A 13,816-nucleotide genomic window follows, 5' to 3' on the forward strand; every position below is an offset into this window, starting at 1 on the left:
CAATGAGTGGTGTTGAACATCTTTTCATGTGTTTTTTGGCATTCCATATGTCTTCCTTGGAGAATTGTCTGTTTATATCTTCTGCCCATTTATTGATGGGGTTGTTTGTGTTTCTGGTATTGAGCGGTAGGAGGTGTTTCTAAATTTTGGAGATGAATCCCTTGTCAGTTGATTCATTTGCAAAGATTTTCTCCCATTTCATGGGTTGTCTTTTTGTTTTGTTTAGGCTTTCTGTGATGTCCGTTTTTTCTTTTCCTTTTTCATTTCTGATTGTATTGATTTGAGTCCTCTCTCTTTTTTGCTTGATAAGTCTGGCTAAGGGTTTATCAATCTTTTCAAAGAACCAGCTTTTCATTTCATTGATCTTTTCTATGATTTTCTGCATTTCTATTTCATTGATTTCTGCTCTGATCTTTATGATTTCTTTCCTTCTACTCACTTGAGGTCTTGTCTGTTCTTCTCTCTCTCGCTACTTTAGCTGTCAAGTTGGCTTGTTTATTTGAGATTTTCTTGTTTCCTGAGGTGGGCTTGCCTTGCTATAAACTTTCCTCTCAGAATGGTTTTTGCTGCATCCCATAGGTTTTGGAGTATTGTATCTTTGTTGTCCTTGGCTTCTAGGTATTTTTTAATTTCCTCTTTGATTTCTTCAGTGATCCATTGGTTGTTTGGTAGCATGTTGTTTAGTCTCCATGCGTTTGTGTTTTTTGCAGTTGTTTTCATGTCTTTGCTTTCCAGCCATATAGTGTTGTGGTTGGAATAAATGCTTGATATGATTTCAGTTTTCTTAAAGTTACTGAGGCTTGCTTTGTAGCCCAGGATGTGATCCTTCTTAGAGAATGTTCCATGTGCACTTGAGAAGAATGTGTATTCTGTTGCTTTTAGATGAACTATCCTATAAATATCTATGAAGTCCATCTGGTTTACTGCATCATTCAGGGCCTGTGTTTCCTTATTGCTTTTATGTCTGGATGATGTAAGTAGATTTTACAACCAAATGCAGATTTTTCTACATGTAAATTCTCTCTGTTGTGAACAGGGAAATTCTTACCTCCTCCTTTTCAATATTCTTGTCTGTTTTCTCTGTCTGTCTGTCTGTCTGTCTCTCTCTCTCTCTCTCTCTCTCTCTCTCTCTCTCTCTGACATATTTCACTTACTAAATCTGTTACCTAATGTTGAGTACAAGTGCTGAGAGCTTGCCTTGTTCTCCCTAGTGTGGGGGAATGTTTCAATGTTTCACCAATGAAGATGGTGCTAGCTCTGGACTCTTCACCAATGCACTTTATCTATGGAGGAAATGTTCCCTCTATTCTAATTTTGCTGTGAGGTTTTTACATAATCAATGGGCAATGATTTTCTTCCAAATTTCACCAAATCTACTGAGATGACTTTGTCTTTTTTTTTTCTTAGTTAAAAACAGTGGACTTAAAATTTGTATTTTTAAGGGTTAACTTGCATTCCTGTTCATAAAGGCCACTAGGTCATGATATTATGCTTGGTGCTGGATCAATATATTTTAAGACAATGTGAGCATGATCATGACCATATTGTGGCATAATTCTATTTCCAAGTGATGTCTTTCCCACATTTGGTTTCAGGATGATAATTGGTTTCTGCAGGACATCAGGAAGGGTTCTTTCTTCCTCTACCTTTCTGAATGAGTTTGGTGTTGGTTCCTTCAATTTGAGAGAAGTTATGAGGAAAGCCATATGAACTCAAAGTTGACTTTGTGTGGTTAATTCCAATTATCAAACCAATTTATTTGACCAACATGACTTCTCAGATTTTCTGTTTGATCCTCTGTCATTTGTGTGAAGTTTGACAGTTGGTGCATTTTGTGGCCTGTCCTCAGATGAAAAGCTGTTCTCTTAGCAACCTCCCCTTTCCAGGTGCTTTTTCTCAAGTAAGCTCTTCTAGGATCTATTGGATTTGGTTGGGGGGCTCGCCAATGTGTTCTGTGAATTGTTTTCTTATGAAAAAATTTCTCAGACTTGAGAGTTGTTCTCTGTGAGAAGGTGAGATGAGATTAGCTAGTCCACCATTAGTAGAAGGTGAAACTCTCCCATCACATCACTGAACTGAAATGAAAGGGGCCCTCCTGCTTCAGGATGAGTAAAGGGAACAGATTTGGGCAATAGTTTTATCCTGATTTGAAGACACTACTCATATTGGAAGCTTCCCAGGATGACTGGTGGGAAGTTCCCAATGGTGGACCCAGGTAGCAGTTGGGAACCTGAGACTTGGTGGTAGTCAGACCATGTGCAGTTTCTCTTGGCTGACACTAAGGATCTGTAACACAGCTCCCTTGATGACTCTGGAAGCTGCTTTGCCCTGAATGTTTGTGTTTTGGGACAGGACTCAGCATCAGCACAGTGTGCACGATTGCTTATAGTGTGGGACCAGCCTGGGCCTCAGACTCGAGACACTTTGCCTAAATACTTGAGACTGCAGTTGTGCTCTCTGCTCCCAAACCCTTCCACATGCCAGTCCTGGGGATATGCCTGACTCTGTGTCCGCCTTGCTACTGAACAGAGCTGCCTCCAGTCCTTGTCCTCCAGTCCCAAGGTCCCATATCAAGCTCTTGGGGCAAGATACCATTGAGGACATGAGCATATGAAGCCTAAAGACACCAGTTTGAAGAGGGAGTGACACTGGGATAGGTCCATCTTTCTGATAAAGAGTTGCAGGGTCCCAGTGGCCACCAGGTCTCCTGGTGAGTTAGGGCAGAGGCAAGAAGCAACAGCCTGAGGCTGCCTCCCTCTTCTTTAAGCATCGACACTTGCACTGAGCATTACAATTACACTGAGCATCTATAATTAGTAGAGCCCCTTCCAGAGCTCCACACGGCCAGAAGGCACTAGACACGATGGGCCAAGTCTCACTCAACTCCCCCTTCATAGATGGCCCTCTCCACTCAATCATCACACATTAGCCATTAAAAAAATTCAACTCTAGGTGTTCCTTTAGGGTGCAGGGGGTTAAGGATCTGGCATTGTTACTGCAGTGGCTCAATTCACTGCTGTGGTGCCTGTTGGATCCCTGGCCCAGGACCTTCCACATGCTGCGAGTACAGCTGAAAAAACTCCCCAAAACAACAACAACAACAAAGAAAAAACACTCATCTCTATTGAAGCCAACAGCAATTTTTTAAAATGAACACGCATAAAAAAATTCAACTCTAATTTATTGAGACCATGAGGTAATTTCCAACTCTCATAACACTGATGGATAAAACATTGACAGAGAAAAGTATTTTTTAATTTCAAGCATTTTGGTAGCTCACGCTGCTCACGGTATTGTATTGTTTAAAGGAAAATGAAATGTCTCATCAAAGAAATAGCTACTGCTTCTAATCTCTAGACATAGAATGTAAGTGGAATGACTTAAATGGAGTCAGAAAGAGAAAGACAAAGCCATATGATATCACATATATCCGGAATCTAGTATATGGCACAAATGAACCTTTCCACGCAAAAGAAATTCATAGACTTGGAGAGTAGACTTGTGGTTTCCAAGGGGGAGGAGGTGGGACGGATTGGGAACTTGGGGTTAATAGGTGCAGACTATTGCCTTTGGAATGGATAAGCAATGAGGTCCTGCTGTGTAGCACTGGGAACTCTGTCTAGTCACTTATGATGGAGCATGTTAATGTGAGAAAAAAGGATCTATACTTATGTGTAACTGGGTCACCATGGGATAGAGTAGAAAACAGAGAGAATAGTGTAACCTGGCTATAATTTTTAAAAAGTTATTATATAAAAAGAAAACAAAACAAAACAAAAAAACTTCCTGGAAAATTACATGCTCCTGTACTAGTTACCATAACAAAAGAGAAACGGACTCACAGTTATACAGAACAAACTAGTAGTAGGAGATTAGTAGTAGGAGATTAAGAGGTATAAACTATTATGTGGAGAATAAGCTATAAGGATATACTGTATAACATAGGCAATATAACCAATATTTTATAATAACTATAAATGGTGTATAACCTTTAAAAATTGTGAAGCACCATAATGTACATTTGGAACTTATATAACACTGTTCATCAACAGAAAAACCAAATATGATAATATCTTTACAGAAGATGTCTTTGTACAAGATTACTATTAGTGATCTAATAATGTATCAGTGACATTCCAATGACATTTAGATCCTCATGACACTAAATGTTGTTTCCTTTCTTTTTAATCATCATGCCCACAGCATGTGGAAGTTCTTGGCCCAGGGATCAAACCCGCACCACAGCAATGACCCACACGGGAGAAGTGACAATGCCGGATCCTCAACCCCTAGACCACCAGGAAACTCCTAAATGTTGTTTCCTGTTCAGGTTCCCAGGTTATGATGGTTCTAGTCTATGAGTCTGTTCAATGAAGTCCCTGCCTCCCATACTCTACTGAATCCACACTTGCTCTTCTGTCTGAAATCTCCCCTCTTCCTGGGCCTCCTTCATTTCATTATTTCTGATGATGACAGGTCAAAGAAAGCAACAGAAACAGCAGGATCTGGAAGTAGCCGGGACCTGGGGGAAGTGATGGGTTCTCAAGCCCTTGCCCCTACATTCTCTGAGATGGGCTCTTCACATTGTTACCTGAGCAAGTTTCACCTCTTTTATGTCTTCTCTTGAAAATCCACCACTCTTTCAGCCTTGGAGTCAAGTAAGGAGCATCTATTTAGTGTGAACCTTGTTAGTCTGAGGACATTCAGTAGGGCGTGTATTCAGAGAAGCTAATATTTGGGGGAGGTGGTTCTGTTTTCCTAAAATTGATCTTGAGACAGCAGTGGTGCAAGCCATGGTGGACCACAATGGACCTTAGAAGATATTAGTTCAAATCCCTGTTTTGTCACTTCTGAGCTATATGACACTGGGTACATCTCCTGTTCTTTCTGAATTTCCCTATATGGAAGGTAAAAATTAAACATTTCTTCCATCTTTTGTCTTGAGGGGAGGAGGAGAGTTTAATGTTTAAAACCGTGTATCAATTTAGTTCATTACTTGATACATGTTTGAACTTTCAAGATGTATGAATTATATTACCTAGTTTATGTTTAGAAAGCTATAATGTTAGCATATTATGCTGAAATATTTTAAAAGGCTTTTATTTTCAAGGACAAAGTATATTAATGTTTGATAAAGCATTAAAGCTAAGATTTTTTAATATAGAAGGATTACCATCAAAGTCATAAATTCTCAACTGGTTGTTAATCCAAGAATCCAGAATGTTGAGCAATTTATTTCACTTGTTTTCAATCACCTGGGGTGTTTACCTGGGCTCTACCCCAGACCTGTTAAAACAGAATGTTTCTGATAGGGCACTGGAACAAGGGCAAGAGCAAAGAACACCACAGTTTAATCTTCATCACAGGGCCAAGGTCCCTTCAAAAGAGATTAAAGTAGACCTAGCTAATTGTTCACTTTATGAGTCAGAGAGTCAGAAGTTATTAGCAGGGACTGTTATAAAAAAGCTTTAGATTTCAGGCTCCCAGTTGTCTAAGTAAGAAGAGAGGGCATCATGGATGGGGCTGTGGTCCTGGTGCTCTGTCTCTCCTGTCTGCTTCTCCTCTCACTCTGGAAACAGAACTCTGGGAAGGGGAGGCTCCCGCCTGGCCCGACTCCTCTCTCAATTCTTGGAAATATCCTACAGTTAGATGTTAAGGACATCAGCAAATCCTTAAGCAACGTAAGTATGTTTTACATCCCTTTGGATTGCATAAGGTAAGTCAACAACTACTTTTAAATAAAATACATTTATTAACATAAGTTATATTAAAATAAGTCTTTTTGTTTGTTTGTTTTTGTATTTTTAGGGCTGCACCAGTGGCACATGGAGGTTCCCAGGCTAGGGGTCTAATCGGAGTTGTAGCCGCTGGCCTACACCACAGCCACAGCAACAACAGATCAGAGCTGCATCCATGACCTACAACACAGCTCATGGCAATGCCAGATCCTTAACACACTGAACAAGGCCAGGGATCGAACCCGAAACCCCATGGTTTGTAGTTGGATTTATTTCCACTGTGCCATGATGGGAACTCCCAAAATGTGTCATTTTAAAACAAAGCTCCCTGTGGCAGAACTAATTTTGGTCTGCTATTATCAAGGATAGTGGAATAACATGGGAGAATCAAAATAATAAATAACATGAGAAAAGACGAATGTTTCTTCCCTCTTTTTTCTTTTTGCATTTTGGGGCTGGACCTGTGGCATATGATATAGAAGCTCCCAGGCTAGAGGTCTAATAGGAACTGCAGCTGCTGGCCTACACCACAGCCACAGCAATGTGGGATCTGAGCCAGGTCTGCAAAATCCTCAATAGCTCACAGAAACACCGGATCCTAAACCCACTAAGTGAGGCCAGGGATTGAACCAGCATTCTTATGGACACTAGTTGGGTTTGTAACCCGCTGAGCCACAATGGGAACTCCAGGTCTTTGTATGGTAGAATCAAAATTATAATGTGATAAAAGACAGGTGTTCCTTCCCTTCTTTCTTTCATCACCATTGGCTGAAGGTAAATGGCAAAGGAAGTGTTTTGTGATTAGAGATTTCATTCAAGAAATCATCTACCCTATAAACTGTGTGTTTTGTTCCAAACAGACATGAAAATTGGACTTCTGTGAGGAGGCATTTTTTGCCTGATGTTAAGGAAAGAGCATGGGATCAGGACAAGTACGAGCAAATGAAAGAAAAAAGTAATCAGTCAGGGCTAGCTGGATGGTAACAAAATCCTTTTGGATTCTGCACAAAGCTACTGTGTGTGGCCAAGAATGCAAGAAATTGTCCTTCCATGAGATGCTGCGTGACCTGGCACTGCCTCTGTGATGCTTGCATTATGTTTTAGTAAGACCAGTGGATCTCAAACTGGGCAGGGCATGTGAATCAACTGGGGTGGTTTTTAAAAATACAGATTTCTAGCTCTTATCATTACTGAGTCAGAATCCCTGTGGGATGAGCTTTCGAGTGGTCCTGAAACAGTCAGGATCCAAGGTAGTCATGGGAACAGATAAATTGCTCAAGCATCAGAGGTCAGCGACACAGTGTTGAAACTTGGTTCTTCTATTTATTACCTGTGAGACAGTGGAAATAAATAGGAAATTCTTTGAACCTCAATCTCTTTACCCATAAGCCAGAGTAAAGAAACTTAGCTCAAAGTAGTGATATGATGATTAGTAATGATCTGAGTACCAATTGCCCAGGCCATGGCCTGGGACCTCAGAGGTTATTATTATTATTATTATTATTAATCTTAATTGTATCTTTTAAAAATCTTTTATTGAAGTATAGTTGATTTACAATATTGCCTTAATTTCAGGTACACAGCATAGTGATTCAGTTATTTCCAGAGCAGATTATATTCCATTATAGATTATTACAAGCTATTTTTAAATAAAAACAGGGTGAAGTCTCGTTATTTAAAGAAAAATATCTGTATACACACACATACTCCTAAAGGCCTTCAGGGGCTGAGAGAAAGGTTTAGAAGATATAGATATTTTACTACAATTCCACAGGTAGTTCTTAATAAAATTACAAGTTTTAAGAGAAATATGTTAAAGATACCAAAAAATTTAAAATAATGACATGTGTGAAGGGCCATTGGCAGGAACAATATGAGTGTGTCTTTTGTATTTAGCTACTGGTACTTATTTATTAAGAAGCAATAGGTTCAGCACCTAATCTCAACATATACAGATTCAGGAGTTCCCATCATGGCTCAGTGGTAGTGAAACTGACTAGAATCCATGAGGATGAGGGTTTGATCTCTGACCTTGCTCACTGTGTTAAGGATCTAGCATTGCCATGAGCTGCGGTGTAGGTTGTAGACATGGCTTGGATCTAGCATTGCTGTGGCTGTGGTGTAGGCCAGTGGCTATGGCTCTGACTTGACCACTAGCTTGGGAACATCCATACGCTACCAGTGCGGCCCTAAAAGACAAAAACAAAACAAAACAAAACAAAACACCCCAAAACATAAACAGATTCAGTCCGATATAATATGGTCCTACTTTGAATCTGTTCGCAGTATCATCTTCATATAATAATGCTTCCTGGAGTTCCTGCTGTGGCAGAGTGAGTTAAGAACCCAGCAGCAGGTGCTCTGGTCACTGCAGAGGTTTGGGTTTGACCCCTGGCTTGGTGTGGGGGGTTAAGGATCCTCAGCTGAGGCATAGGTAGCAGCTGTGGCTTGGATTCATTCCCTGGCCTGGGAACTTCCACATGCCCCAGATAGGGCCATAAAGTTAAATAAACCAACGAAAGAATACGTGCTACCAAAATGTTTGTTAGCACACTTTAAAATCACTCTGCTGGAGTTCTCATCATGGCACAGCAGAAACAAATCTGACTAGGAACCATGAGGTTGCAGCTTCGATCTCTGGCCTCGCTCAGTGGGTTAAGGATCCGGCATTGCCGTGAGCTGTGGTGTAGGTCACAGATTTGGCTCAGGTCTGGCATTATTGTGGCTGTGTCGTAGGCTGGTGGCTACAGGTCCGATTACACCCCTGGCCTGGGAACCTCCCCATGCCTTGGGTGTGGCCCTAAAAAGACAAAAAGACAAAAAATAAAATAAAAAACAATCACTCTGCCATCATCAAACATCAGGTTTTTGAATTTACAGCCATCCATGACTTACCTATTTCAGATAGATCATATAACTGCTATTCTATTCCAGCTTTTTGAATTTATAAGGGGAAAAGAGAAAACATATAATGAATGCACCTTTCTCCAGTGTATCAAACACATTTCAAACTGAAAATGTTACCTGATATGGTAATGCACTTGCTAGTACCACAAACCTTTGTACCAAGAAAAACAGAGGCAAGAGAGGTATGGAAGGACAAAACCTTTTGTTGGTCCTCAAACTGAGTGAAGCTCTGAAATGTAGAGATGATCTCTGACATTATAATGGACACCTGTATGTTCTTACTATGTGAAGGAAGTTGTCGATATGAAGTGATATTACAGTGTGTCAACAAATAAATTCTTCCTAACTTTACTCGCATATGGAAGTTTCCAGGGGTCGCATCAGAGGTGTAGCTGCCAGCCTACCCCACAGCACCACCAACACAAGAACCCAGCCATATCTGTGACCTACACCACAGCTCAGGGCTAGAATCTGAATTTAAAGCCATGCTTTGCTGCCTGTCAGACTTTCTAGAACAAACCTCACTGTAAACCATTTTATGTGTGTGTTTGTGTTTCACATGATTCTCAGGGAAAAGACGGGTGTTATTATATCGATTTTTCAGATGTTGGAAACAGTTCTGGAGGAACAACTTGCCTAATGAATATAGAGCTTTATTTACTAAATCCTTTTTTTTTTTTTAAGGGCCTCACCCACAGTAGCGTGTGGAAGTTCCTAGGGTAGGGTTCGAACTGGAGCTACAGCTGTGGCCTACACCACAGCCACAACAACTCAGGATCTGAGGTGCATCTGCGACCTTCACCACAGCTCACAGAAATGACAGATAACGCACCCACCGAGCAAGGCTGGGGATCAAACCCGCATCCTCATGGATACTAGTGGGATTCGTTTCTAATGTGCCAAAACGAGAACTTCCAACTAAGTCTTGATTCTAAATCCTTTAAATTTGACCTGAAATTTTTTAGTCTTTTTATCTTTTGATACTCTCATATGATTATCTTCTATTTTATCTCATTGGTTCCTTAACTTTTCAGGTTATCTCAAGTTGCAATCTGCTTGGGGACATAATTTGACACAAAACTGAAAGCTCATAAATTTATAAAACTCTGCTACATTTTTTACTAAGTATGAAAAAAACAGGGCTGTGAGTACTTTTAATTATTCAGAAACAAAGGCAAGGGACTGGAAAACTGAATTAGAAACTTTCTGAAAAGTCAGGTCAACTTAGTCGTTTTTCTTCTTTTTTTGAAAAGAAACTATTTCTCCTGTAATTTCTAATGCCAACTATGGCTTCTTTTAACTTTTCTCCTTTTTAAAGGAGATCTGTATTACTTTTATAAACAAACAGCAAAAATCCAGTGAGATAAACAGCTGTTATAAGGGTACCCCAAATTTCATTTTCTAATCCTTTAAAAATTTTTTAATTAATTTTTGTTGTTGTTTCCCCAAACACAATTTTTTTCCCACTGTACAGCATGGGGACCCAGTTACACATATATGAATACATAAATTTTCCTCCCATTGTCATGCTCTGTTATAAGTATCTAGACATAGTTCTCAGAACTACAAAGCAGGAGCTCATTGTAAATCCATTCCATTAGCAATAGTTTGCATCTGTTCACCCCAAGCTCCCAATCCTTTCTCCCTCTCCCCCCACCCCCGGCAACCACAAGTCTATTCTCCAAGTCCATGATTTTCTTTTCTGTGGAAAGGTCCATTTGTGCTGGATATTAGATACCAGATATGTGTGATATCATATGGTATTTGTCTTTCTCTTTCTGACTGAATTCACTCAGTGTGAGAGTCTCTAGTTCCATCGATGTTGATGCAAATGGCATCATGTCGTTCTTTTTTATGGCTGAGTAGTATTCCATTGTGTATATATACCACTTCTTCTGAATCCAATCATGTGTCATTGGACATTTGGGTTGTTACCAGCTCTGGGCTATTGTGAATAGAGTTGCAATGAACATGCAGGTGCATGTGTCTCTTTTAAGTAGAGTTTTGTCTGGATATATGCCCAAGAGTGGGATTGTGGGGTCATATGGTAGTTCTATGTATAGATTTCTAACGTACCTCCATACTGGTCTCCATAGTGGCTGTACAAGCTTACATTCCCACCAACAGTGCAGGAGGGTTCCCTTTTCTCTACACCCCTTCCAGCACTCGTTATTTGTGGACTTATTAATGTTGGCCATACTGACTGGTATGAGGTGCTACCTCATGGTAGTTTTGATTTGCATTTCTCTAACAATCAGGGATGTGGAGCATTGTTTCTAGTGCTCGTTGGTCATCTGTATATCTTCCTTGGAGAAATGTCTCCAATATATCCAGTGAGATATACACCTGTTGTAAAAGTACCCCCAATTTCTTAGACTACCACTTTTTCATTGTTCCTCCTCGTTTACTAAAGAGCAAGAAAGGCAGGATAGCAAAGACAACACTTAGTTTTTCATGAAGACTAATTATTGAAAGAGATTTACCCTGGAAATCATGCTTTCCTATGACAGTCCTTGATGTTTAAGTATCAGGAAATAAAATATCCCACTATTACACAAACATAAGCAGCCTATATAAATAATGAAATTACTCATGCTGTGAGGCCTAGAGTATATTCCATCTTCTGCTGTTTGATTTGCATAAGCAAATATATGATTTCATATGTCTTGAAAACAAATGATGTTAAGTCTGAGCCACCAGAAGGATTTTTCAACCAAGCTGAAGCCATTTTAGAAACTCCTTGTTCCTCTTTTAAGTCCATTCTTAAGAATATGTTGTCCAATAACTAAAACACTCTGAGGAATTGTTACTTGTCTCTGATTTATACTGACTTTGCTTTCTGTCATCAATTGACACCCTGGGGAATGGCATTTGCTTTGCTGCATGCATCTAGGAAGCTTGTTCCAGGGTCAAGAACTAATTCGGAAAATGAAGCTTATTTCAACAACTCTGTTAACTCTTGATCCGACATGAGCTCCAGGGCATCTGTGCTGCTATGATAAAGGGCTTATGTAGACGTTTTAGCTGAGTCCAGTCCTTCTTGTCCATGAACAAGCTTTGTTACTTCTGTAGCCAAGTCCTTTCTGAGGGCCCTGCTTTTCTGGCTCTTTGAAATGCAACTGCATTACGGCCAACTTCTGGAAGTGGCAGAAAAGTGAAGAGCTTCAGGTACCTCTCTACCAAATTATCCTGCTGTCTCAAAACACGGATACAAGTCAAATGAGGATGTCTTATCTCTGTGTAGCCAAACAGTAGTAACAGCTGACATTCCCAGTATTGCTTCAGTTGTATTCGTAATCAGAGGTAGAGAGAGAGTCTAAAACTGTCTTCTCCTGTCAATTTATGGATGAACTCGGATCCAGACATGATATTACCCAGGTGATTAGATCCACCCAGTTGGGCCTGGCATCCATAACCCTGGAAAAGGTAACAGACATCATAGGCTTGGAGCATATGATGGTATAAAAACTTGGCCAAACTCATTCCTCCTGGGTCTTGAGTTGAGTCGTCCCACTCTGCACCTCAGCAGTGAGCCCATGAGGAAGTGGCCACCCACCACTGCTAGCAAGCCCCCCAGGTGCTGCTTCTGGTACTAGGCCAAAAGGTCCAGCACCTTGAAGCTACCCCACGTACATCTGTTAAGTGAAGAGCTCCCAGCACCTACCCGCCATGGTCTGGAGCCCTAGGCGCAGGCCCGTGCCTTGCTTTGCATGCCCTCTGCATGCAGAGCCCTCCCCCATGCATGCTGGGTGGTACTGATGCTCTCTTCCTCCAAAGGCACAGTGGCACCTCCCACTAGCATGATGACCTTGTGGTTTGCTTCTGGAAGGGAAACAGGGCCAAGGGCACCAGCTGGTCGATTGTGTGAAGCAAGATGGTGTCAAAGCCTCTGGGGAATGTAGCCCGCCACGCCCTGGTCAGAGGCCCTGGGTGCTCTGTCTTGGCACCCCTCTTGGGGGAAGAACTCCTTGAGCAGACCCCAAGTGGCCTGCACTGCCAGCAACCCCTGAACGGTGGAGTGGTGTAGAGTCTTGACTCGCATGGGATAGCAAACCACCACACAGGGAAATGCACTCCAGTGTGGGTGCCAGCATCTCAGTGGAGGTCCATTACAAGATAGTGAATATAAGAATCTGTGCTATGAAGTAAATCCTTGTTCCTTACCTTTTACATGTAGTAGTTTGCATCTGTTAACCCCATACCTCTGATTTGTCCCCCCTCCCCACTTTGGTAAGGATAAATTTTTTGTGAGTCTGTTTCTTTTTCTTTTCTTCTTCCTGTTTGTTTGTTTGTTTATTCGTTTGTCTGTTTGTTTTTGGCTCTGCGCACTGCTTGGGGAAGTTTCCAGGGCAGGGATGGAACTGTGCCTCAGCAGCGACTCAAGCTGCTGCAGTGACAACGCTGGATCCTTAACCCATTGTACCACAAGAGAACTCTTTTTAATTTAATTTTCATTTGTGTCATATTTTAGAGTCCACTTATAAGTGATATTATACATTATTTGTCTTTCTCTGTCTAATTTACTTAGTATGATAATCTCTAGGTCCATCCACGTTGCTGCAAAGGGCATTATTTCATTCTTTTTATTTCTGGTTAATATTCAATTGTACACATGTCCCACGTCTTCCTCATTCACTCATTTGTTGATGGACATTTGGGTTGTTTCCATGTCTTGTTTATTGTAAATAGCACTGCTGTAACCATAGAGATGCATGTATTTTTTTTTAAAGCCCACACCTGTGGCATATGGAGGTTCCTGTATTAGGGGCTGAATTGGAGCTTCAGTTGCCAGCCTGTGCCACAGCCACAACAATGCCAAATCTGAGCTGCATCTGTGGCCTGTGCTGTAATTTGTGGCAATGCCTCATCCTTCACCCACTGAGTGAGGTATCAAATCCACATCCAAATGGACACTATATCAGGTTCTTAACCCACTGAACCCCAAGAGGAACTCCATATCTTTTCACCTGAGAGTTTTCTCCTGATATATGCCTAGGAATGGGTCTGGGGTATCATATCATATCATGGCACCTCTATATTTATGTTTTTGAGGAACCTCCATACTGTTTTCTATAGCAGCTGCACCAATTTACATTCCCTCCAACAGTGCAGAGGGTTCTCTTTTCCACACCCGCACTCCAGTGTTTGTTACTTGAAGACTTTTTTATTTT

The 13,816-nt window shown here is 41.0% G+C and overlaps 1 protein-coding gene and 1 pseudogene across 2 annotated transcripts in view; one reads left to right on the forward strand and one right to left on the reverse strand.

The window, feature by feature from the left end:
• Positions 1-5,394: 5,394 nt before the first annotated feature.
• Positions 5,395-13,816, forward strand: part of CYP2C49 (cytochrome P450 2C49) — a 40,243-nt gene continuing 31,821 nt past the window's right edge. The window contains 1 exon segment of one of the 2 annotated variants that reach the window (NM_214420.1): positions 5,395-5,681. In NM_214420.1, coding sequence (NP_999585.1) covers positions 5,514-5,681 — 168 coding nt within the window. In that variant the 5' untranslated portion in view covers positions 5,395-5,513. 2 annotated transcript variants of the gene reach the window in all.
• Positions 11,235-12,687, reverse strand: LOC102163635 (tyrosine--tRNA ligase, mitochondrial pseudogene; annotated as a pseudogene).

Source organism: Sus scrofa, chromosome 14, assembly GCF_054392235.1.
Source record: "Sus scrofa isolate SSC_HxYL_T2T_F1_AM1 chromosome 14, Sscrofa_HxYL_maternal_Yorkshire_Landrace_v2.0, whole genome shotgun sequence".
NCBI lineage: Eukaryota > Metazoa > Chordata > Mammalia > Artiodactyla > Suidae > Sus > Sus scrofa.